This window comes from Cyprinus carpio, chromosome B12 (assembly GCF_018340385.1).
Source record: "Cyprinus carpio isolate SPL01 chromosome B12, ASM1834038v1, whole genome shotgun sequence".
NCBI classification, from domain to species: domain Eukaryota; kingdom Metazoa; phylum Chordata; class Actinopteri; order Cypriniformes; family Cyprinidae; genus Cyprinus; species Cyprinus carpio.
Genome location: NC_056608.1, coordinates 22,400,573 through 22,427,707, shown reverse-complemented (window position 1 = coordinate 22,427,707; position 27,135 = coordinate 22,400,573). Strand labels below are relative to the sequence as shown.

Sequence of the window (27,135 nt, the reverse complement as noted above, 5' to 3'; positions counted from 1 at the left end):
ACCGATACAGGCATGATGATGAGAAAGAGAGAGAGCGGGCCGCTCGAGCCACCGATAAAGTGTCAACAGGACAAGAGAAGCCCACTCTCACGATCTAGGCCGTTCATATTTTATTTCCCTGACAGAAATTACATTTCAAGTCTATTTCTGTAACAAGGAAGGTTAAAAAAGACCCCCACCCCTTCCATTTCTCTTTTCCTCCTCCTTTTGTCAGCAATTCTCCATCCATGTGACTCACCTCCGGCGGATCTGTCTCAAATGCAGCACTTTAATGGCTCACCGATATCAAATCGAATTGGGCTCCGCCTTCACCGATAGCAGACAAATTAATATTGTAAAATGAAGATCAATACATGGATGAATGGGGGAGGGGGTCGATGGATGCTAAATTATTGCTGCATTTCGTCCCCATTCGAGATGAGTTGTGTTTTATTTTTGCCAGTCAATACTTTGTGGCTTCTCTCATTAATCTATAAATAAATTTGGCGATGAATATGGCGCACGGGTTAGGCCCGGGTCAGAGGGCTACAAACGGGAAGATGTTTGGGAACGAGAGAGCGCCCTATCCATCAGAAAGAGTGCTGGCCACTGGAGCGTGACTAATTTCTCTGACTTAGTGAGGACAAACCTATTTAAAGCTGCCAGAGGTAAAAAAAAATGGACCGAGCCAAAATAGCAACCAGCAGGGCCAATTATACCCAAATCACCCCAGTGCAACTCTCTTTAAGGAGAGAGGGTTCATTCGACCCTTCCAGCACATGCAGAGGTTGACTGAATCTTTTTTGGACCGCTGCTTATTATAGAGTTGTAGCTTGTCACAATATTGCGTTAAAATATCACCACAATCCCCAATGGTGTGACATTGCTCACAATAATGGCGCGCTCCTCTCTGAAGTAATAATATTTCTCAAAGAACTGTCTGAGAAGAAAAATTCTCATCTGCTGAGAAGGACTCAGTTCTTGGTTCTAGTTATTAGTGAGCAGTTCCCCTGTACACTCGTATCATTAGACAAGAGCGCAATTGTGAGTATCCATCTGTTTTTGCCCATTATATACTCCAAAAAAAATTCAAAAAAAAAAAAGTAAAAAAAAATAAAATCAAATAAAAAAAAAACAATAATATATATACAGTATAATATATATATATATATATATATATATATATATATATAATATATATATATATATATATATATATATATGCAATATAAAATATGATAATTTTATCTTCTAAACTGTTGTATAAAATAAAATAAAACTGTTCCAATTAAATGAATGCGTGAATTCTGTTCCAAAAAAAAGTTGAAATTTGGGAATATTTTCTTTTTTTGCTTCAGGATCTTTTATTCATCTGAATCTGAATCAAAGAAGTCTTATGAACTGATTACTAATAACCATATTTTATGTCTTTTTCATTTTCCATATTAATGCTCCGCTCCCTCAATATATTTCTCAAGAACGTCTGAGAAGAAAAATTCCTCATCTGCTGATAAGGACTCATTTCTTGGTTCTAGTTATTCGTGAGCAGTTTCCCCTGTACACTCGAATCATTAGACAAGATCGCAATTTTCAGTTATCCATCCTGTTTTTTGCCCATTCAGTCGCCATAGACAGTTTTCATATAAAAAAAAGTAGAAAACATAATTTGAAATAAATAAAACCAATAATATAATCATATATTTATATATTATTATGTAATATTGATATTAAAATAATATAAATATTTAAATTTTATCTTCTAAAACTGTTGTATAAAACTAAAATAAAACTGTTCCAATTAAATGAATGCGTGAATTCTGTTCCAAAAAAAAGTTGAAATTTGGGAATATTTTCTTTTTTTGCTTCAGGATCTTTTATTCAGATACCAAATTAGATTCATTTTGAGTCAGAATCTTTGATGTGAATCTGAATCTGAATCAAAGAAGTCTTATGAACTGATTACTAATAACCATATTTTATGTCTTTTCAAAGTATATTTAATGCATCTATCCATCTTTAAAGTTTAAAGCTTTTAAACTATTCAAAGCTTTCAAATTAGGTTTTTTCAAGTCCACATTGTCTTGACAAACTTTGTTTTTCTATGCCAAAATTTCTTTGATTTTCAAATTCTTCTTCCTATCCAAATTTAAATATAAATGTAAATGTAACAAACAATTGCTCAATGCTGAAAATGAATGCTTCTTTTACATTAGTGTGGAGTGCAGCTTATTGTACTCAATGTAGTGAACATAATGGAGATGAAGAGGAAAACAACTCCTGGAATGTATTCAAACACCAGTTTACATTTCCTCCCTGCTACTGATTACTTCTGATAATGCGTGTGTGTGTGTCTGTGTGCGTGTGCGCTCGTCTGCAGTCCTATCAGATACAGCTCCTGCTCAGCGAGGCCAAAGGCAGTGGGTGGGGACGAGTGTCTGATGGACAGATAGCCCAGTGCAAACGGCTGGCTGATAATTCACTGATATGCTGTTTCATGTCCCACCGTTTATATTTGTTTACCATCTTTCCTGTTTCCATCCACTTCCATCCACTTTCCATCTGCTTACAAAGACCCCACTAGAGTGGACTTCCTTGAGAAGCGCAGAAGTCTTTTGAAGTACGATTGCAGAACTACAGAAGGGAGGTGAAAGGGAAAAAATCCACTCTTTACAATTTTAAACACTTGCGTCGAGAGGTTAATTGCCTCTAAATGTCAGTAATTAGTCTAATGAAGACCTGCGTTTGGTTCCATGCTGGTGTGCATGGGTGCCAGGATCTAGATGGGCATCTTTAAGTGAAGGGGCGAGATGACCCCTTTGTCCTTTTGTACTATGATAAATGGCCGTCTCCTCCTCTGTGCGTTTTGTCAGTTTCGGCACTGTTGAGTCGATACCTTCACCTTGACAGGGAAACTTTGTGATTTATCAGGGCCGCTGGCCAATCAACAGGCCGGGAGCTCAGGGCCCTTGGAGAGCCCGAGAGAAAGCCCTAGACAAAGCCTCGGTCAAACGAATTCGGGGAAACGAATTCAGCAACGTTGTCACCGGCATGATAGACAAATGAGTCTCGTTAGAAGTGGCCAAAAAAGCGAGAAGGGTACTTGAGACTGGGAAAGGAAAAAAGCGAGAAACGGAAAGCAGAAAAACGCTTGACTCGTACTAATAACAGAAAGAGTCCAGAGCGGTCACGGCGGGTTAAAAGACGGAGCACCCTGTCACGCCGCAGGTTTGGAAATTAGCAAATAATGTTCCCGAGCCCTGATAAATGTCTGACGGGCCTCCCTCGCAAATCATTTTTTTACATTTTGATGCATGTCTACAATCCCATCGGAGGAAAGGAAAAGTTTACTGGCCCTCGAATGTGCCGTGACAAATGAAGGCCGGTAAGTGTACAATTTCTGTATGAAGTATAGTTCATTTTCACCAATTCTGGTAAATGGGTGTCACTGATTAGGACAAATAGTCTGGAAGGGTGATAGCTCCTGCCATACGTCTCTATTCCTCTCTCTCTTTCTCTCCCTGGCCTCCAGTGGAGCGTTAAGGCCGTGGTCACCAGTGACCATGCCTAAATAGAAAGCAATAGCTTTGATGCAATTAGAGTCCGACGTTGAGATTTATTTATGGCTGGTGTCATTGTTCGGAATCGTTTGTAAAAGCGCTCAGGAGGCCTGCCTCCGTTAAAGTGTCTATTGGAGCCAGAGCGCTCACATACATATATCTTAATTTATATCTCTCACTTTTCCCTTGTTAGGAGCCAAAGGAGATCATAGCTGCCTCCAAATTTGGGTCATAGAGACGGACGGAAAGTATTTCCACGCAAACTCTGTCATTCCAATTTTGTTGATAGGGATGTACCGGCTTATACTCAAGGTACTTTTGAGACTGAAAAAGGCTCTGTGACAAAAAAAAAAAAGGCAATTCTGACAGCAGCTTAATAATATTGTATTGTCTATTAGAAAAAGATAGATATAAAAAAAGATGTATTTTTATTTTATTGTGTATTTTGTGTACACAATAAAATAAAAATAAATATTTTTAATAACTTTTTAATATATATCATTAATAATAAATTAAATTCTGAAAACTGTCCCAATTGCTGGTACATACATACATAAAAAAATGTAATTAAAAAAAATAATAATAATAAAAGAAAAGAAAAACATTACATTTATAGTTACGTTTTATTTTAATAAACAATATATTAATTTTTAGAATTATTATTGAAAATAAAATATATGCCCTGGTCCAAATTCCTGTTTCAATAGAAAATACATCAACACAAGAAAAAAAAAAAAAAAACTGCACTCATCAAGCCATTTCATGAGGAATTTAAAGCGAACATCTGGATGGGCTTTTTAAAATAGCCAGATCAGCTAAAGAGAGCATTTGAGAGTTGAGAGCTATTGGCAAAGGGACAAACACAGCCGTCCTGCTTTGATTTTTCCCCCCTTTTTTATGGACCCTTCTGACAAGCTGTTCCATGCCAGACCTGATCAATGGATAACCAATACAGGTATCAGATGGCGCAGCGGTGGCCTTGTGTTAACAAAAGACACGATCGTACAAACTTACAAGGTTAAAGCTGAAAAAATAACAGAACACACAGTTCTTTGAAGAATACAAAGGGATGCAGACTCAATAAACCACTGCAGTGTTTCCTTTTAAATTAAGATGCTAAAAGCCGTAACACACACACACATGCAGTAGATCTGAGTGTTAATGGACGGCTATTGAATAACACATTGTTTTAGGCCCAGTTCTGGCAGCTCATATAAACTACCCAGGCTCTCTCTGGTGTTTGTGTAACCTTACGGGATGCCAACATCCCATCACAGGCCCTCTTTAATGTCCCCAGGTCTTGGTGGATCTCTGCGGCGTGTTTAATTTCACTGCTGTTTAGCTGTGTCAAAGCAAGAGGCGCTGGAGAGTACCGGAGGACATTAGGAGGCGCTTTCAGAGTCTGAGCAGAGTAATTTGTTTAAAGAGCATTGACCTCTGAGACAGGCGGCTTGTGCCGTCCTTGATGAAAAATAATCAACTACTAAAAAAGTAGCACGGCACTCTGACAGGCGATTGCCGCCACATCTGAGCGGACACGAAGGACTTTTTACAACACCTTCAGCACTGAAACCATCGCAGGGCGATGAAGCTTTCTGGGGGAATCTCACAAAAAGCCATCACGGACATAAGCACATTTTCCCCATAATGCAAAGAATAAACAAATGATTACAGTATATTTATAATATAATCATTGTTTTATTTATATTCATGATGATTTAAATTAAACACTGTATTACACTAATTTTACTTAAATATGCAATTGTTGTAAAAAACAAATCATAATGCATTAAAAAATCCTTAAAAATAATGAATATGTACACATAGGGGTGATAAAGGTGCATGTATTTTGTGAAATTCACCCTATACTTCAGCCAATGCATCATGATTTTAAAGTAGATATATATTTAAATAAACCTACTAAATATACATTTAAAAAAGCAATTTAAGTCAAGTAAATGGTGAAATCACAGCATACATCACTCAGCAGATGGTTGCTGTAAGCTAGTAATGATAAAGCCCATATCTGAATGTACTACTCCCCTGCATAAGGAGGCCACAGCACTGTATTTAATTGGCCGTGATTTATCACAGCGAGGGTGTGTTTGACTCCGAAACAAGAGGGTGGTCAGCATGAAATGTTGTAACGCCCAAACAAAAACACTATTTGTACCTTTTCTTTCCTTAATGACTTTGTAATATATCCAGCCTTTACACAATTGAGCAAATATCCACAAATAAAGAGAGAGAGAAAGCTGTAACTAGTGAAGGCTTTTAGCATTTCCAGTTCAAAGCATCTGTTTATGAACTAATTACAGGCATAAACTCGAGCAATTTGTTTCGATTGATAGCACTTACAAGTTTTTAAGAACTGAAGATAGGAGAGGAGAAGAAAAAAACTGAAATATAGATCGAATAAAATTAAGAAAATAATCATAATTACAACAACTGTTTTTGATTTAGTCACATATTTAAGAACCTTCATTAATAAATATGTTTTGAAGGAAAACTTAATTGACTTGAAATGTCAACCAGTTTGATTAAGCCTTATAACAGCATGGATTGAATCCAGTCTAACGTGTGTGTGTTTCTCTCTCTCTCTCTCTCTCTGTGTGTGTGTGTGTGTGTGTGTGTGTGTGTGTGTGTGTGTGTGTGTGTTCTGATTTGCCTGTCATTTATGACCTCAGAGAGGGAGGTGAGGCATTATGGGGATTGGAGTTCAGAAGATGAGAGGGACGGGGCGTGTAGTCTGTGACTTCCCTCCTTTAATTTGAGGGGATAATTAACTAAGTCCTCAAAATCTCCGCCAGTAATTATATCTCCTCACTGATGAGCAGGAACAAGGATCAGTGAGGGAAAACAAACAACAAACATCTCATGAAGACAGGGGAAGTTGGGGTTGACAGATGATGGTTTTTCTTTTTTCTTCTACAACAGCAAACATTAAACATTCAATATAAAAAAAAATTATAAACTACAAAATATACGTATATACATAAAATATAAACAATATAATATATTTATTTATTTATTTATTTATTTATGGTGATTTACACACCGAATAACCGAATACACACTGAAGTAATTAAATATTTGATCAACTCTAAAGAACTTACACACTGTATGTTTAGTCATTGATTGACTAGGCAGCAAAGCAGCTGTTTTGATTTTGGACACAGACAAAGTTTTACTATGATCGTAAACTATTGTTACCACTGTCAGCTTTGGTTAGTGCTGATGACGCACAGGTTCATCAAAACATTATAATGTGTGCTGAATTTGACACCGACTCCCTATTTTGTGCTTATTAGCATTAGCACATGTTTGGTCCCTGAGTCTCTGTGGCTATAACGATGGCAGACATTAATGTCTGAGCAGGTCTGGTATTAGCTGGCCCCGTGTTCTCGGGTTTCATTATTGCAGGGGCTCGTTGGCCTCTGCCCTGCCCCTGCTGAGAGGGTTAAATGTGGGAGGGAGAATCAGCCCACAGCCTCTGTGGGGCTGAGATGGGGAACAGCTGCCTGGGGGGACCGGGGCCCCTTCCTCACCTCCCTCTCTCTCTCTTTGTGTCATTTTCTCTCTCCCTCTCTCTCTCGGCCTTGACATTCCTGAGTGTGAGAGTAATTCCTGATGATTATCTCATTGTCCTACTCAATTTGGGATCAGGCACACTGCTTCCAGGTCAAACACGGTGTGACCGTGTAACCTCCGGTATCAGCTGTACCGAGGGAGAGATTACTCTCATCTAAGACCACGTAAAAACACAATCGGCCCGAAAGCAGCACAAAGTGCAACCTTGTGAGCTGGTCACACATAGGTATGTACACATGAGTAAACTGGGCGACAAGAAACACTAGTGTTTTTGTGCAAAGTAGAGGACATGGTGCGGGAGAAAAGGGTCGGAGATGTGTTGTCAGGGTTTGAGATTAACTGGAGTTGGCAGCTGCCCCCAACTCCATTGCCCTGCCTTAGATGGAGGAGATATTGTGTTACAGAGGCATGCATCCTACACCGGATGGGGTTCAGCACTTAAGGATGGAGCCAAAATGTGAGAGAACCAACTGAAGCTCACCTGTATACACAAATCGTCCCGGTGCACCTTTGCAGAACTGCTTGGACTTGTAGGACAAGGTGACCTCTACGACGCCCGGGATGTGTCTTGGAGGGGTCTGCACTCGGATGGCATGGGGCGTAATGAGCTACGAGAAACAATGGGAAAAGTTGGTTAGGACCATGCAAACTGCACCAATTGCTGCATTGATTCGAATGACTGGAAATCCAATGAAACCCTTCAAAAATGGATCTGGTCCAAAATGTTTCTTGTTGTTTGAGTGGTTTTTGTTTACCTAGAGCTCAGAAACAGGGCATTACTAAACAGTGGGCATACTAGGTTAGGATTGTGCCAGTTGTTGCATAGATTCGAAGGCCTCAGTGGTGCATTAACCTGTCAAGGAGAGAAAGCCATTCAAAACCCAACTGCAAACTTTCTTCGTTTTTTTTTCTCCTTGCTTTAGAGTTAACGTCAGCAAGCAGACCTTGGATTACACCGAGCCAAGGAAAGGCCAAGGGGCAGGAGTCCTGCTAAAATCACCTCCATATGTCTTTCCTTCGCTGTTTTCCTTGCTTTCCCTGGCTCGTTTTTCCCCCTCTGAGATATTTCACCCCTAATTGTTCAATTGTTTTGCAAGACCTCACGGTCAAGCAACGAACCAGACACATCCCTCTACTTACTTATTGTCTGTCTATCAAGCATTCAGTTTATCTAACTAACTACCTACCCTCTCTATTAAACAAACAAAAGAAAAATAATAAAATAAAAAAAAACGAATAAACAAATGCTGATTGGCTCGTTGAGGCTCCAACTGGCAAATATATGCCAGACAGCTTTATCAACTCATAAAGGAACACACTAACCTGAAGTCTTTATTAGCTCCGAACTAATTACAACACAGCTTCGGCATTCTTTTAGTTCACTCTTATTTATATGTTTATGTGGCGTGAAATGAACAAAAAGTAAATGTAAAGAGACAATAAACGGACTCCAGCGTAATTGCATTAAACCGGTAGAAGCCGGGCTTCATAAACTGTGTATAATCACAGTTTTCACGTAATCACTTTTTATAGAATCTAATGAAGTTCATTAGAAGGCTGTTACAGAAACAAATGGCTGGGCAAATATCTCATGCACAATAAAATGGTTTTACGCCAAAGTCTTACCTCACTCCATACTAGCATGGTGCCAAACACGACCTGTAGTCCATCGAAGAAGTTATCGCCAATGATGATGACCGTGGCTCCTCCAGTGGTCCAGCCTTCACTGGGGCTAATGGCCTTTATGCACGGGGTAGCTGCTTATAACAGGACAGAAAGCACAACTCTCAGGATCCTGCTTTTGTATGGACACACGCTAGCCACATGCAGATCATTCTCACGCTGAGGATAATCAAACCCTAAAGTAAACAAAGCATGAATGATTTGGGCCACGTAAAGACAAAAGGCCTGCGTCGTACATCAACCCTTCCATGTAGAAATCGGCTATTAAACTGTTCGCTAACACAATGAGAAGGAAAAGAAAACATCGACTAGCCCACATCTAGCAGATAAACTGCCGTACGGATACACTACACCAAATGCAGGCTGTTACTGATGATTAAGCACTGTGCGCGCTAGGACCGTCGATTTATCTGTCGGGGTTTCACAGATCTGAGATCAGTCAATCAAAAGGTTGTGGAGCAAAGCACGGGGCGGTGAACGTAAAAAGCAGGGGCTCGATTTTTCATGCACTCACTAATTGGGTCGAGCCTTTTCATCCGCAAACTTCGCCTTTGGTTTAAAAACTTCCAACTTTCTCCTCACTTCCAACCCTTTATCTCCCTGTGTCTCTTATCTTTTGGTAATGAGTACTTTTTGGGGTCTTTAAAATCAGATTTTAGAGAAGATGAGGTGGGTTTTGTAGGTTTACGATTGAAATCGCGCTGATGGTGACATACACGTGTTCTTAAATGAGAAAATGAGGCCGTGGCTCTGACCCCGCCTTTGTCATGAAGTTAGCCAATGGCTCATTAGCATACATTATTATACTATCCCCCTCCACCCCTGTGGAGTCGAGAGGTGCTATCACAGTTGTAAGCGGTCGGAGGCCCAGGGCGACTCGACCCCCCGTTAATATCTCAGCGCTGCACGCTTTGATCATCTTTTCCTCTTCACTGTGTTGACTCTGTTCCGCCACCCCCTCCAAAGCACCTTTTGAATACGAACTCCCGTGCAAAGAGAGCGCGGATACAACAACACGCTGCTAATACTGTCCAACAATTCAACCGCAACAGTAGCCCTTCACCTTGAGCTGTTTTCATTTTATTTTACAGCTTCCCCTGCCCACTCCCTTCATTTCTTTTCCTGGGAGAAAAAAAAACAATGGCATTGTGCTTTTAGATTTTAAGGTCTCAGGGAGATTATTAATAATGCACAGAAAATGGTTGGCTTCTTTGGAAACCCTCTCAGCTTAGAATCTCTCCACTCCATTAAAAGTGTCTGACATCATTTTCATCAGCCCACAGACTCTGACATCATTTTATCACCAAAAAATATTCAATACACCACTTATCCAAATACTCATGTTTTTTTTTTTTTATTTTTTTTTTTTTTTTATAATTATAAACACATGTATTGCATATTATAAATATTTACAATTTATATAAATAAAACTATATTTAAAATTATACATTATTTATGTAATAGTTTTATAAATAATAGTATATATTATAAATTGTTATTCAATTTGAAATTAATTTTTTGATTAATATATTTAAGGAATAATTAAAAATGGGATGTTTAACATAAATAAAAAAATTAAAAACAAAAAATAAAACATTATTATTATTATTATTATTATTATTATTCTTTTTTTTTTTTTTTTAAAAGGAGTTATTATTATATTATTATTATTATTATTCTTTTTTTTTTTTTTTTTTAAAGGAGACCCCAAAATCTCTATGATAGTCTAACCCCTATATGGCTTGGGGTCCTTTGACTTGTTTGCTTGTTTAATGCTTCACAAGGTGAATAACAGAAGTCGTAGCATTGGTCTGGGACACGTTACATACCCAAATTTAATACCTAAGGTTAGTGGTTTGTACATGTACTTCATAAGCTCCACTAATAACGCAATAAGTAATATATTTATGACCATTACATGAGGTAAACCTGCAGGGTTAAGCCCTTATGTGTGCAGGTCTTTCTCTCTCCTGCCTCTCTGCTGTTCTAGCAGCCCTAGTTAATCAACATTTGGTATTGTTGTGTAGAACAGCCCAGACAAGGCAGCTCTCTTTGTTTGCCTTAATGTTGGACTAGTGGAGGTTATATTTACTCATTCCTCTCAGCTCCCAGAGCACCAGAAGCCCTGAGCTTGCTCACACACACACACACACACTGGGAGCTTGCCCTTAACTAGAGCTGTTGACTTCATGCTAATAAGTTCATACAAATTTTCATTTCTGAGGCTTGGGAATGACATTTGCTTTTCTTAATTGCAGGCAGAGCGTTTGAAAGAGGATCAAGTCTCCAAAGACAGTCACGGCTCCTCATAGGGACTGACCTTCATCAGCGCAACCAATTAAAGCAAATCATTCACCAAAAATTACAGTAAACAAATTTACTTTGTGTAGGTGAGCAGAAGGAAGGGAGTGCGTGCACGTGAGTGTGTCTGCGCATGTGCGAGGTGAGAACGGGTCCACGAGAGGGACAGTCTGGCAGCTGTGGCCTGAGATCACCACGCATTGCCTCGGAATTCGCAACGCCCCCCCAAGCCCCCTCGCCCCCCCTCACCATCCCAGAGAAAGGGCTGCCAGACCTCTCGCCCCTCCGCCGCAGAGCATTTGCATACATTCTGCGTGAATATAGAGAGGGAACATGTGTTGAATGGGAAGCATAAAGGAGTGAATTACACAGCCTGTGTTCGTCAGCTAATGATATACGTGCGAAATGCACTCAAGCGGATGATGGAAATTGGAGAAAGCAGACATGGTCTATGGCGGCCCGGAGAGGCCAAGTTCAACACTCCACTAGGAAGTGATGGGCAGGAACGTGTTTTAGCATGGGAAAACAATTTAGCAGGGGATGTAGATTGGTCTGTGTTCGAAATAGAAACTAACATTGCATTAAACTATCGCACAACGCATTTACAAAATTTTTGGTTAGAACCAATAATATCATAAATAATATATTTAATGTATTTAATAAACGTAAAATATAATAGGGTATTTATGTAATATTAATATAAGTATAAATATAAGATAATATATTAAGTATTATTTATCACATATAAACGTTATTACAAATGTTATTTATTTAAAATTCAATATTTCATAAATATGATATTAAAATGTTGGGGCAGTGAATCATATATTCTTTAGTATTTAAAAGTGTAACTATATTATTTAATATTTAATATAATATTTAAAATATGATATTAATTGCTGCAACAAATATTGCATTTTTATACAAACATAATTTCAAAATCGCAAAATAACCAATTTATTTTTAAGATAATAATTGCATGCCACTCACATGCAATATGAAAAGATCACGTGATTCCAAAGTTATTTATATTTTTATGGTCACCATTTCACTTACTATTTATAAAAAATAGTATCCAGTATACATGTGCATGTAATTGAGACTATAAATCAATAAAGTGTGGTAAAGTTCATAAGAGAATAAAAACGAATACTAAAATATCAAATTAGCATTCCAAGAAGGAATCTGCATGCATGCATGGATGTATAAATGTATTGACTAATTTTATGGTAGTTCTTTACGCTCAGAGAAATCGCTGGCTTTGTTTGGATGGGCTTCCTCTGGCTGAAGTGGACGGTCAACAAGCAAGATTTTGTGTGTGTATGTGTGTGTGTGTGTGTGTGTGTGTGTGTTTTCCCATGTGTATTGTTTACAGAACACCACGGCATCTTGGTGTGAAGCTTTAATCAGACTTGAGTCGTCTTCCATGGCAACATGGCGGCCGGCGTGTTTGTCACCTTTTTTGCTGCACTCCCCAATATTGAGGCACTCTAACAGGTCCCATCCTGCCTGCTGCAACCTTCCTTTGTTCCAGCGCGTAAAATGTCTTGTAATTGTGCAGGGGGATGTCCAGATGGCAGGCTGATCCCGGCGCTGATGGGATTATGAGCTCTTACCTCACTTCGGCCCATCTGTCCTCTCTAATGGCTACGGCCTCACAGACGCCGACCGCTCGTCTTTATTGCATAAACCTAACAACATTACCGCCACTTGGTATGCAAATCAACCCAGAGCTGTAGGCCCAGACCGGAGGGGGTGCGTGTGCCGCAAGAGAGACTTTCTTCTGCTCGCTCTAAATGTCTTCCTCCTCATTTCTGTCTTGTGCATCTCTATATTCGCAGAACCAACGCTAGGTGGTTTCCAAATCTTGGAATATGTGCTTTTGGACAAGGGAGGGGGTTGTCGATTGCGTATGTTGTGTCTGGCTATGTGCAGATGGGTCCGTTTTGGATGTGAGCGCGTGCGCGCATGTTCGCGCCTGTGTGAATTCGTACATATGTTTCTGCACGGCGTATCTAAATGGTGCTAATGCAAAAGAAACCCTCCTATAGTGTGCGCTCGCCTCTTTCTCCTCCCCCAGGTTTTGTTCTCCACATCTAAAAAAAAAAAAAGGCTCACATGCTCTCAGAGAACACTAAAAGCGATGATCCTCCGCTCCACCAGAGAGTGAAATACGTATAAGTTGAAGATCAGAGATCAGAAGGCAGAGTAAATTCACTGTCCAGGAAAATTCCCCTGAATTAGATGATTAGATAAAAGTGTGAGAGAAAAGAGAAACGGTAGGACCTCCCCGTGGCCGCTTTCGAGCTCTCTCAGCTTGCATTTATCACTTTCAAGAATGTGTTTCTAATCTAAACCACCCCGTATCTGCGGCACAGGCCTGGGCTTGACTGTAAATATGGATGAATTTATATTTTACGACTATATATCCTGTACATGTGTGCACTTTTAGACCAGAATGGAAAGAGATGACAGGCTGAACCTTTCTCGAGTTTCCTTCTCGGCCGAATGATAAGTTTTAAACGTTCTCCCGAGTTTAAAGAAGTGATTAAATGCCAAGTTCGGTAACTGTCAGATGCTAGGAAACTCTTTCTTTCTGTTTTAACGGCCCCCCAGTTGCCCTTAAAGGGCCAGATATTAGATATATATATATAATATTCACTACAGCCCAAATCTGCCATCAGGGGCGGGTGAAACAGCAGGTAACTAAGTGGTGAGAGCGCGCGTCTGCGAGGCCGGTGGGTGTTTAAGGAGGAGGTGAGCTTTTAAAACAGTCGGAAATTTAAAAGAGTTGTCAGGAATATCGCCACCACTTGTTACAGTGCTGTCAGAATTCACCGCGAGTGGGAACAGACTCATTCTGTGAATATCGTATGCGAGGCCTAGCAATAGAAAGTTTTGATGAAAACGATAAAATCACAAATTATGAACGATCTTTTCCCAAGCACAATAAAACCACTGAAATCTGAACTATATGATGGTTGTGAACACAGTAATAGAAGCTTAGAAAAAGATTTACAATAAAAAGGGCTCTGCAAACCGAGCTTTGATGAAGGATAGCCTCGGCAGTGTTTGGGTTGGGCTGTTTTTTTCTTTCTTTCTCCCTCTCGGTCTCACGGGACTCAGGCAGACGAGGGGAGAGGCCTCAACCTTCTTAATTGCTCTCCTAATTAAAGGCGGTTGCTAAGGACTATCAAGCGACTACACAAGAGACTACAACACAAAGACAAACAATACGTCAGCACACCAAACACTCGAGCGCTCAGGGCACAAACGTTCAATTACGCTACTTCTGTACTGCGTTTCGCCGATGTTAATGCGAGAAGCCGAGAAATAGAAAACAAATATTTTTGCTGGGGTTTTCGTCTCACACGAGCAGGGATTTGATGCGATTTCTCTTGCATCATTAAATATTACTGGCGCTTTGGTTGATATGGTAATTACGGACTGATTAAGACAAAGAAAATACTAATGTTATGTTTTTAAATGAGCAGAGCTTATGTTCTGTTTTAAAGCTTAGCCCAGAGATTTGAGTACTGAAGTAGAGCGATCAAAACCAGCTCAGTCTAACAAAGCAGCAAAATCTGAATTTTACCTTCCAGTGACTGACTTTATACCTCCAAGAAGCAAAATACTCATTGTATAAAAATAGTGTTAATTAAAACTAAGCCTGAATGAAACCAGTGCATTTTATGTACTCGATGTAAAATGTATTAACTGTAGCAAAGTGAAGGTATATTCAAATGAACCAGAATATGTAATATTCATTTGTTTATTAAATATTTTGCATGCACTGATTTGCTTTCTGAAGCATGCACTGATTTGCTGTTTGAAGTGACAAAAAATCTTCAGAATTAACAAAAAAATATTACACATATATTTGAAGATAATTAAAAACGTGGCCCAAAATCATTCATAAAAATAGCAAAAACTCTCAAAATTCAATCAGTGATAATATTAACAATATAAATAGTGAATTAATCAGGTAGCAAAAATCAAAACTAAAAAGTTCTAAAAGTACTACTCAGTGGACAGAGAAAGCATGAATGTTCTCTAAAAGATGAACTAGCCATGTTTCCTCTAAAGCTTCACTACTATGTTTCGTGGAAGGAGGATGTGGATGACTAAAAGAACATGAGCTAAAAATGTGAAAAAGGGAAAGGCAGGAAAACAGAAGGTGAAAGTGAGAAAAGCTTGGCAAATAATAGTGTTATGGGAAATGTGCCTACCATTCTCCAGATAAGGAGTGGCCGTACCTTCTGAGGGGTCAAGGCGGCGGGCTCTTCTGCCGTGTTTTGAGTTGTTGTGGACGAACATGTTGTCCGACACGGCCAACACATGACCATCCACATTAACCGTTGTCGATACAACGACTGTGAAGAAAACGTAAAGATTGTTTGAAGGAATGTTCAATCTCTACATTGGGCCTTGTGTGAAGGAGTTCATAAAAGTTTGACTTGGTATGAATAGGTTGGTAACACTTTACTTAAAGCCTTTATATATAATGTATAGTAAAAATATTTTTAATACACTAATCATGCCTTATAATGCATTGTATGGTATCATTAATAATTTTAACCATAGTTACAGTATAAAACATTATAACACTTACCGTATCTATTCATTGAACATACCTTTAGAAAGTATTAAACACATGACAAACAACATATTTCAAATATAACCAGGAATCTACTGTTCTAACTTTTAATGAAAAGATTTAATGCAATATAACATACACTATAAATACCTTTATAATCCATTATACATAAGGCGTTTAAGTAAAGTGTAATCAATAGGTATTTAAAAATTTAATTGTTCACCATCTAAATAATATTTAATACATTAAATCTGGCCAAAAAACATTCTTCCAAAAAAAAAAAAAATCAATTTGGTGTGAAAGTGTTAATTAAAAAGAAAGAAATTACAGTTGACTTTATTTTTAACTAAATTAATTGTTTTACATCCAATCATTAAAATTAGATAAATAAATTACATGAAACAAAATTAAAACTCCTTAATTAAAAAGAAAGAAATTACAGTTGATATCTGTATTACAATTTGAGTTCAGAATGATAGAGTTTGTAGAAATCCATTATTTCACATTAAAATCATGTTGCACATGTTTTTCTTGATATAAACAGACTCTGCTTAGACTTAGAATATACTTCACTCAACTAAATGAATCATTTGGCATCCAAAAAATATCAGGCCTGTCTGTGACCAGAGGCCTTTCTGAGTTCTTAAAGGCCAGAGAAACAAGAAGGACACTTCTGAGGGCGTCTGCTGGTCTTTATCAGAAACCGAGGCCTTTTTTTCAGCTCCCTCTTTGTTGTGTGTCTTATTTGCGAGAAAACGAACACAAAAAGTCTTTTGGCCTGTGGTGTCGACTCAACATGAGAGCAGGTCTCAATACAGTTAGCGGATGAACCCGGCGCGCCTCTGATCAGTAGGGTCCTTTGGACACGGATGCACACGCGCCACACACACCACGTTCACGGCTTTGTTTGTTTGACTGCTCTCCTCCGTACCAGCGAGGCTTTATTTTGAATGCTGATAACCGTGCGAGCACTCCACACCTTTGAAACAATAACCGCAAACACATTTGCCTCGCTAAGCGCTGGAGCTTGAACCTGTGCCCATTGTTTATTTTCCAAGCCAAGCAGGAGGGAGCGAAACAAGGGAAAAGTTGCTCGCTTTTGCAGTCTTACTAGGTTTGGTGGAACTACTCCCCCCGGGCTTCACATTATTAAAACAATAAGTTATATCACTATAATCCAAAAAAAAGTCTGTTTTCACACCTTAAGCTACGAAAGATGACTCGCGCGGTTCAATACGCTTCGTGTAAGCTGGCACGCCGTCTGACTGTTAATGACCCAGCCTGAATTCTAAGAGGCTACTGTTAGCTACGGCTCAAATCTGCTTAGAAACTTCCACATAAACACGCTATATTTAAATAATCAGATTAACACGCATGCTTTCGACATGTTTCCAAACAGGTCTTGAAATTTCTCAAGACCCATTATAAAACACTTTGTACTTTTCCAAAAATGGAGTACACTAATTCTGGGTGTCAAACACTAAATCAAATTCGCTTAATGAAGGTGAAAAACGTTTAACATTGTCTTATTCTGGTCCTCGGTCACAATAGGTCGTTGTATTTCTTTCTCCAAATGAAGCGCCGTGCAGGAATCGACTCTATATAAAGCGCATTTAATTTCTCATTTGAAGAATATAATTAACCTTTGTAAGAAGGAGAGGCTCTTTTTTCTTATTTAAAGGAGACACTTACATGAGTGCGCGTGTTAGATAAAGGACGAGAGGCTTGTCTGAGAAGAACTAGCCAAACCCTTGTCAATCAAAGAGAGGCCTCCATTTTGAAGCACTGTGGCTTTTTTTCACAAAAGGCTACAATTAGTGTTTAATCTGCCACTTAAGGTGAACAGAAATAAGCGGAGAGTCTCTCATCTGCTCCATCATCCATTAGCAGCCACTCAAACGCAGCCTCCGGCCCACAGATCGCTAGCTCACCCCATTACATTGATCTATAGATTTATTGATTAGCTGTTTTATCTTATTAGTCACAGCCTGAGTAAGGGCTGTGGTGGAGAAGGGTGGCAGATCCTCAAAAGAAAAAGAGAATTTGAGAAGAGCCCCTCTGGTAGCAGATGAGAGGGTTTTCTTTGTTTTTGTTGATCTGTTTACCAAAGAGGGCCGCCCATACAGTTGCACTGAGAGAATGAGGCTCGTTTAGCATCTGAATGAGGAGAGGGGTTGGAGGGGTGGGCTGCCGTATTGTGGGGGGTCTGAGGTGGAAGTTGAGCAGTTACAATCTGGAATATTCCCTCTGTCACATTCAGAGTCAAGAGTCACGATAAGAATGATACTTGAGGCCTATTTACAACAAATAAGATGCGATTAATGTTCACAAACGACTTTTTGCATTGCTGAATTGATTGGGAAGGATCAAATTTGGATATTAAAATGAATTATTTAGCCACTGAACCAACTGACAAAAAATTGAATAAAAATACAAATAATGAATAACATTTTAAAATGTAATAATTCTAAATAAAAATTGAATTTAAAATAATTTAAAAAGTACATATAATTTAAAAAGTATATATAATAAAAAAAAAATGCGAATAAAAAATAGAAAAAAAAAACATTGTTTTTAGTATTATTTTATTAATTGTCTAATTATAAAAATTAATACTAAATTAATAAATAATGATAAATAAAATATAAATGATAAATAAAAACAAAGTATCAGTTTAAATAATATTAATCGTTGAACAAAATATAAATAACTATTTTAAATATAAAAAAAAAAAAAAATAAATAAAAATACTTATTTGGAATAGGAATGAAAAACTAAGTGAATATAAAAAACCGAAAACTAATGGCAATTATATGTTATTGAATTAGGTTCAGAAGCCTTTTTTTTTTATTAAATACAATTGTGAATGTCTGTCCTGTCAAAAAGACATGGTGTGAATAGACCTCTAGATGTATACTTCTCTCAGGAAAAACAGAGCAAAGATGACATGAAAAAAAGAAAAGGAAAATGGAATGGCAAATGGGGGAAGACAGAGACCCCAAAAGCACGACCTTGCCATGAGATCATGAAGAAAGGAACATGAGTGAAATTTATTCTGGAGGTGGCATTTAGCTTAGCAGAGCAGAGTTTTAAGGGTTAGCGCTGGAGGAGAGGTGTCTTGTTAATGGACTCTGCTCACAGACTGACAGGCATCACGGGCTTTGGGTCATTTGTCTCACAGGCTGCTTTTGGTTGGAATTGTCTGCTGATAATGATTTCAAAAAAAGTGATGCTGTCATAAGCTATCACCGCAGGGTTGTTTAAATTATTTGAGTAAAAAAACACCAGAATGTGGAAGTTGTGTAGAAGGGAAACATGTTTTGGTGATGTTTGATTGAAGGAAGTTTAGAGGAGATAAGAACAGATTCCACAGGCAACGACTGATGGAGAAGAGAGAAGTCAGAGAGAATGAACGAACAGAAACGAGTGCTCTTTGAAGATATGGTGGCATTAGTATGGCTCTGCACACACACACCCACACACACACACCTAAACCAAGTGCTGAGGCAGAAAAGTGTAAATAGGTTGAAAACCCAGACATGCTGTTACAGCGAGAGAGAGAGAGGTCCAGTGACTTTATTGTGGGGGGAGGCGCATCCGCCGTGACGGATGTTTCTTTTACTCGGCGTGCAGACAGAAAGGACACTTCCCTCACGCCGGCTTCTGACCTTCTGCTCTGGAAGCATGGATCAATATCAGTGAAGACACTTGACGTTCCAAAGCATGAAAAATGAAAGTTGTGCAAACGGCTGCACCACTGTTGCCCGCTCGACAATACATCTATATAACCACAAGTATATAAACACACATCCTCGCAGCACTGGGTTAAGCGAAGCTGTCACACACACACACACACACACACACACACACACACACATAATGAAGTCCAAGGCTGTGGTCTTTTCTGTGTCGTACTGTATCTAATAATGCCTTTTGTGATTGAATGGTAACACATAGAAATAGAGGTATATAAACTGAATGAAAGTAGTGTAGATAGATATATATATGAGTGCAGATACTTTGTGGAGTATAGACCTTTAAATAAGGAAAAAACGGATAGATAGATAGATAGATAGATAGACTAGATAGATAGATAGATAGCTAGATAGATAGCTAGAATAGCTAGATAGATAGATAGATAGATAAGATAGAAGATAGATAGATAGATAGATATCATAGATAGATACTGAAGGTTTATTTTATGTGCATAACATTTGGAAATGTGCTTTAGCAGAACTGCAGAATCGAAGCATCTCTGGAGGAGACAGTTCTGGCCTTCGCCGGGTCCAGGCAGGCCGTTTAAATATATCCACAAAGCGATACACCATGCAACTACCCCAGCAAGCGGCCTGTTTTTCACATTAGAATGTGTGTGTGTGCAGAGAAAAAGAAAACATTACCTGGAATCTGCATGTCTCGTGGGTTTCCTGCATTCTTCAGGCAGTTCTGGATTACACTTGAGGAAGAATTTCAAAAAAGAATCTTGCAAGAGAAGACAAAGAGATGGGAAAACTCCCACGTTAGACAATCAATCCAGCACAAAAAACCGGGAGAAAACCGGCATGGCACACAATCAATAGCACAAAATACAACCCATAGACTTCATAGCGGAGTGAGTCCAGGGCGTCCACAAACCAACACGACTGGCACAAAAGCGCGATCAAAAACCGACAGCTGGATTCACCTTGTTTCTAGATAATTCCCCTCAGAGTAATGATCCATTAGTGTTTTGTTTCGCACCTCACCCCCCACGACCTTCCCTGTCTCTCTCTGTTTAGCTGTTTTTTTCAGTCTGTCCGTGTGGCTGACGCATCCAAAATCCCACAGTTCCCCTCACAGAACCCATCTGCCCGTCACTGACAGGAAGTCAGTTAATATTCCGCCCCCCTCTTTCCTCCCCTGTTCTAACCCTGTAATTAAGGGCTTAACGTGCTCAATGGGGAGGTAAACCAGCACACCTGAGCCCTGCTTCGATCACACGTGAGGACTTGGCGAACGGGTAGGAGACCTTAACGAGGTGAGAGCGCCCCCGCAACAACTTACAGTCCCTGTTAGACAATTAGACACACCCCGTCCACCGAGGGACAACAGCACCCGGTAATTATTGGCGCAATTACTAACTGTCATAATCTGTTCGGCAAATGTCATGTGCGAGGCGAGAGTCAGAAGAAGGTTCCCTCGGACTTGCCCATCGCACGGTAAGACGCGCACCTCGATAACTAAAAACCTGGTGTTTTTTAAGAAGGTAAGGGAGACACTTCAAGAGTCCTTCAAGAGAAGGAAGACGGAATAAGAGGGCTTACGGGAAGAGAAGTTGAGAGACTTATCGTCAAGCGGGTGCCACACTCCTTGTATAACAGGAAGTTGGTTTGTTTTTCAAGAGGATAGATCCACTTTGTAAAAAAAATATGGGAGAAATTGCAATGGAAGTCATAAGAGCCGACTGAGTTTATAGACTAAATTTGTGTTTTAAAATCACGTTTGTTTGCAGTCCATAGAGGAAAAAAAAATAGATGAAGAGAACTTATAGACAGATATAGGATGTGATGGAAGTAAGGAACATAGTATAGATAGAACCATAGGTTGGATGGTTGGGATGTGAATTATAAAACTATGGAATGGATGGATGGATGAACAAAACCCATAGAACTATAGATAGATAAGATAGATGGCTTGATGGAATGCTGGTAGAACCATAGTTGGCATGTATTGATGGTTGGAGTAGATAGACAGACAGACAGACCACCGAACAGACGATAGACGGATAGATAGATAGATAGATAGATAGATACGATATTATAGATAGATAGATAGATAGATAGATAGCTAGTCCTAGATAGATAGATAGCTAGATAGATAGATATGCAATTTTGACAAACAGCTTTGAATTTTTGTTGGTCTGAACCTACTGGAAAACACCAATATATGGGTCACAGATGTGGAGCTAACTTTTTCCTAAAGGGACCGCCTTTGTTCGTTCCAGAAATATCCAGCGCAGGTGGGAAATTTGTTCTTTGTATATGCATGTCCATAGTCCAACCAATAGTTGCCTTCAACGTTTCAACCCAGGAGAGGCTGGACGTATGGCGTAAAGGTCCCTCGTTCTCGGTCTCTGGGTCGCTTGCCCGTTCACGCTATGGTGTCATGCATTGCAGATTGTGTTTTCAGTGTTGAGTTAAACACATGTATTTCACTAGGTAAAGCAGTGTGTTGTGTGAGTGTCAGGTCGCTGTAAGTCTCCTCATTGTTCGATCCTCCCGATGGTGACCATAGCTAGCCGAGCAAATATATCACTGTGTGAAATGACATCTGCAACCCTGAACACCCCTCCACTTCCACTTCGTCATTTATATACAGTCACCCTTTCCTCCCGAACAGAGAGGGGAATGTTTAGGATTGAGACAGATTGAGTGAAAAGTCCAGGAGAAAGGCGAATCAAGGGCCCCGAAGGTGGCCCTTGGTAGTTTCAGAAAATTTTTAAGTGACCTGCGTCAATAAAAAGTGAATTTCAGTCATCGCTTGGGGAGGCATAAGAGAAAGTATGGCTGTCATAACGGCCAGATCGAGGCCAAAAAACACGTCTCCCATCATTAAAGCATGAGCTTTAATTGTGTACAGTGTGTGTATGGGTAGTTGTTTGGACATGCCCATTATCAGAATGAGTATTACGAGCTGTTAATTCGCGGGCCCCTGTCTTTATTTCCCCATAGATGCCTTGTAATGTTTCACAGCATGTATCGGGTAAATCAACGCGCTGAAATATAGCCTTTATTTACCTCTCTCTCATTCGCTTCTCTCTCTCTGCTTGTTTTTTTTTTCTCTCTTTAGTACTCACTCTATAGCCGCAAACAAAGGCTTGCACACACATGTACACAGGTGAACACACTTGTGCCGAAACTCAAATGATAGTGCCAAAGCCAACCCAGTCAGAGGTTTGAAAGTGGAGAATGGACCGCATCAATTTCAATAGATACAGCAAATAACACGAAGAACCCTAGAGTTACATCTAATAAAACCCGAATGCATTTAAAGTAACATTGTACAATGTGAGCTGTGGAAAAAAAACAAAATACATGTGTGTGGTGTGCTATATACTTATAATATACTAGTATATGGTCATTGTGAACGGTGCAGGTTTCAGCTCCCGTCTCCAAACAATTTTCCTGTCATTCTACCTTGTAAATGACAATCAAATAAAATTATACTCAGTCTATTCATTAGTCCAAACATGTTTACAATTAATGTCAAAGAAAATTTCACTAAATTAGATGAATTATAAAGGACTTGGCATGGTATTATCAGCACAGGCCAATGTATAAGCGTTCAAAACACACACTCTCTCCGTAAGACCGTGTTCGCTTGGTGCTGTTTACCTCCAAGTTTGTTAAGTAATTTTCCGCAGCTTTCTGAACACATGTTATTCAGCTGCTGTCCACAACTGCACCGCACTCTGTCTGAATTAGGAGCAGTTTCACTTTCATTACATTGATCTATAGATTATGATTAGCTTTTTTATCTTATTAGTCACAGCCTGAGTAAGGGCTGTGGTGGGAGAGGGTGGCAGATCCTCAAAAGAAAAGGAGAATTTGAGAAGAGCCCCTCTGGTTAGCAGATGAGGGGTTTTCTTTGTTTTGTTGATCTGTTTACCAAAGAGGGCCCGCCCATACAGTGCACAGGTTGCACTGAGGGGAGAATGAGGCTCGTTTTTAGCATCTGAATGAGGAGAGGGGGGTTGGAGGGTGGGCGCTGCCGTATTGTGGGGGGTCTGAGGTTGGAAGTTGAGCAGTTTGACAATCTGGAATATTCCCTCTGTCACATTCACAGTCAAGAGTCACGATAAGAATGATACTTGAGGCCTATTTACAACAAATAAGATGCGATTAATGTTCACAAACGACTTTTTGCATTGCTGAATTGATTGAGAAGGATCAAATTTGGATATTAAAATGAATTATTTAGCACTGAACCAACTGACAAAAAATTGAATAAAAATACAAATAATGAATAACATTTTAAAATGTAATAATTCTAAATAAAAATTGAATTTAAATCTAAAAGTAATTTAAAAAGTACATATAATTAAAAAAAATGAGAATAAATAAAAAAAAAATAAAAAAAAAATAAAAAAGATTTTATTAATTGTATTAATTACAAAAATGAATACTAAATTAATAAATAATGATAAATAAAATATAAATGATAAATAAAACAAAGTATTAGTTAAATAATATTAATCGTTGAACAAAATATAAATAACTATTTTAAATATAACAAAAAAAAAAAATAAATAAAAATACTTATTTGGAATAGGAATGAAAAACTAAGTGAATATAAAAACCGAAAACTAATGGCAATTATATTTTATTGAATTAGGTTCAGAAGCCTTTTTTTTATTAAATACAATTGTGAATGTATGTCCTGTCAAAAAGACATGGTGTGAACAGACCTCTAGATGTATACTTCTCTCAGGAAAAATAGAGAAAAGATGACATGAAAAAAAAGAAAAGGAAAATGGAATGGCAAACGGGGGAAGACAGAGACCCCAAAAGCACGACCTTGCCATAAGATCATGAAGAAAGGAACATGAGTGAAATTTATTCTGGAGGTGGCATTTAGCTTAGCAGAGCAGAGTTTAAGGGTTAGCGCTGGAGGAGAGGTGTCTTGTTAATGGACTCTGCTCACAGACTGACAGGCATCACGGCTTTGGGTCATTTGTCTCACAGGCTGCTTTTGGTTGGAATTGTCTGCTGATAATGATTTCAAAAAAGTGATGCTGTCATAAGCTATCACCGCAGGGTTGTTTAAATTATTTTGAGTAAAAACACCAGAATGTGGAGTGTAGAAGGGAATGTTTTGGTGATTTTTGATTGAAGGAAGTTTAGAGGAGATAAGAACAGATTCCACAGGCAACGACTGATGGAGAAGAGAGAAGTCAGAGAGAATGAACGAACAGAAACGAGTGCTCTTTGAAGATATGGTGGCATTAGTATGGCTCTGCACACACACACCAACACACACACACCTAAACCAAGTGCTGAGGCAGAGAAGTGTAAATAGGTTGAAAACCCAGACATGCTGTTACAGCGAGAGAAAGAGAGGTCCAGTGACTTTATTGTGGGGAGGCGCATCCGCGGTGACGGATGTTTCTTTTACTCGGCGTGCAGACAGAAAGGACACTTCCCCTCACGCCGGCTCTGACCTTCTGCTCTGGAAGCATGGATCAATATCAGTGAAGACACTTGACGTTCCAAAGCATGAAAAATTAAAGTTGTGCAAACGGCTGCACCACTGTTGCCGGCTCGACAATACATCTATATAACCACAAGTATATAAACACACATCCTCGCAGCACTGTAATAATCCAATCTGTCACACACACACACACACACACACACACACACACACACACATAATGAAGTCCAAGGCTGTGGTCTTTCTGTGTACTGTATCTAATAATGCCTTTTGTGATTGAATGGTAACACATAGAAATAGAGGTATATAAATGAATGAAAGTAGTGTAGATATATATATATAGTGCAGATACATTTGTGGAGTATAGACCTTTAAATAAGAAAACGGATAGATAGATAGATAGATAGATAGATAGATAGATAGATAGATAGATAGATAGATAGATAGATAGATAGATAGATAGATAGATAGATAGATAGATAGATAGATAGATAGATAGATAGATAGATACTGAAGGTTTATTTTTATGTGCATAACATTTGGAATGTGCTTTAGCAGAACTGCAGAATCGAAGCATCTCTGGAGGAGACAGTTCTGGCCTTCGACCGGGTCCAGGCAGGCCGTTTAAATATATCCACAAAGCGATACACCATGCAACTACCCCAGCAAGCGGCCTGTTTTTCACATTAGAATGTGTGTGTGTGCAGAGAAAAAGAAAACATTACCTGGAATCTGCGCATGTCTCGTGGGTTTCCTGCATTCTTCAGGCAGTTCTGATTACACTTGAGGAAGAATTTCAAAAAGAATCTGCAAGAGAAGACAAAGAGAGGGAAAACTCCACGTTAGACAATCAATCCAGCACAAAACCGGGAGAAAACCGGCATGGCACAAATCAATAGCACAAAATACAACCATAGACTTCATAGCGGAGTGAGTCCAGGGCGTCCACAAACAACACGACTGGCACAAAAGCGCGATCAAACCGACAGCTGGATTCACCTTGTTTCTAGATAATTCCCCTCAGAGTAATGATCATTAGTGTTTTGTTCCTCACCCTCCCACGACCTCCCTGTCTCTCTGTTTATCTGTTTTTCAGTCTGTCCGTGTGGCTGACGCATCCAAAATCCCACAGTTCCCCACAGAACCCATCTGCCCGTCACTGACAGGAAGTCAGTTAATATTCCGCCCCCCTCTTTCCTCCCCTGTTTCTACCCTGTAATTAAGGCTTAACGTGCTCAATGGGGAGGTAAACCAGCACACCTGAGCCCTGCTCATCACAGACGAGGACTGGCGAACGGGGTAGGAGACCTAACGAGGTGAGAGCGCCCCGCAAACTTACAGTCCTGTTAGACAATTAGACACACCCCGCCACCGGGACAACAGCACCCGGTAATTATTGCGCAAATTACTAACTGCATAATCTGTTCGGCAAATGTCATGTGCGAGCGAGAGTCAGAGAAGGTCCCATCGGACGGGCCCTCGCACACGCGCACCTCGAGTACTAAAACCTGGTGTTTTTAAGAGGTAAGGAGACACTTCAAGAGTCCTTCAAGAGAAGGAAGACGGATAAGAGGGCTTACGGGAAGAGGAAGTTGAAGACTCGTACAGCTGGTGCCACACTCCTTGTATAACAGGAAGTGGTTTGTTTAAGAGGAAGACCACTTGTAGAAAAAAATATGGGAGAAATTGCAATGGAAGTCATAAGAGCCGACTGAGTTTTAGATAAATTGGTTTTTAAAGCTGTCTGTTTGCAGCAAAAATAGATGAAATAGAACTATAGACAGATATATGGATGGATGGAAGTAAGGAACAATAGACAGATAGAACCATAGGTGGATGGTTGGTTGGATGGAATGAAAAACTATGGATGGATGGATGGATGAACAAAACCATAGAACTATAGATAGATAGATGGCTGGATGGAATGTGGTAGAACCATAGATAGATAGATAGATAGATAGATAGATAGATAGATAGATAGATAGATAGATAGATAGATAGATAGATAGATAGATACTGTACATTAATTTTAGATAGAAATTTTTTGTCTAACCTATTGGAAAACACCAATATGGTCACAGAGTAAGCTAACTTTTCCTAAAAGGGACCGCTGTTCGTCCAGAAATATCCAGCAGGTGGGAAATTTGTCTTTGTATATGCATGTCCATGTCCACCAATATTTGCCTCAACGTTTCAACCCATGAGAGGCCGAACGTATGGCGTAAAGGTCCCTCG

General features: G+C 39.2%; 1 protein-coding gene across 15 annotated transcripts in view; it reads right to left on the bottom strand.

Annotated features, from left to right (window-relative positions):
• ebf3a (EBF transcription factor 3a) overlaps positions 1-27,135 on the bottom strand; it is a 102,157-nt gene that overhangs the window by 18,534 nt on the left and 56,488 nt on the right. For 6 of the 15 annotated variants that reach the window (XM_042735983.1, XM_042735988.1, XM_042735984.1 and 3 more), the window contains exons 7-10: positions 25,626-25,707; positions 15,341-15,485; positions 8,754-8,887; positions 7,609-7,735 (exon numbers count right to left, since the gene is read on the bottom strand). In XM_042735983.1, the coding sequence (XP_042591917.1) occupies positions 7,609-7,735; positions 8,754-8,887; positions 15,341-15,485; positions 25,626-25,707 (488 nt within the window). The remainder of the gene's footprint in view (positions 1-7,608; positions 7,736-8,753; positions 8,888-15,340; positions 15,486-25,625; positions 25,708-27,135) is intronic. The other 9 variants (XM_042735985.1, XM_042735975.1, XM_042735977.1 and 6 more) reach the window with 3 other exon arrangements.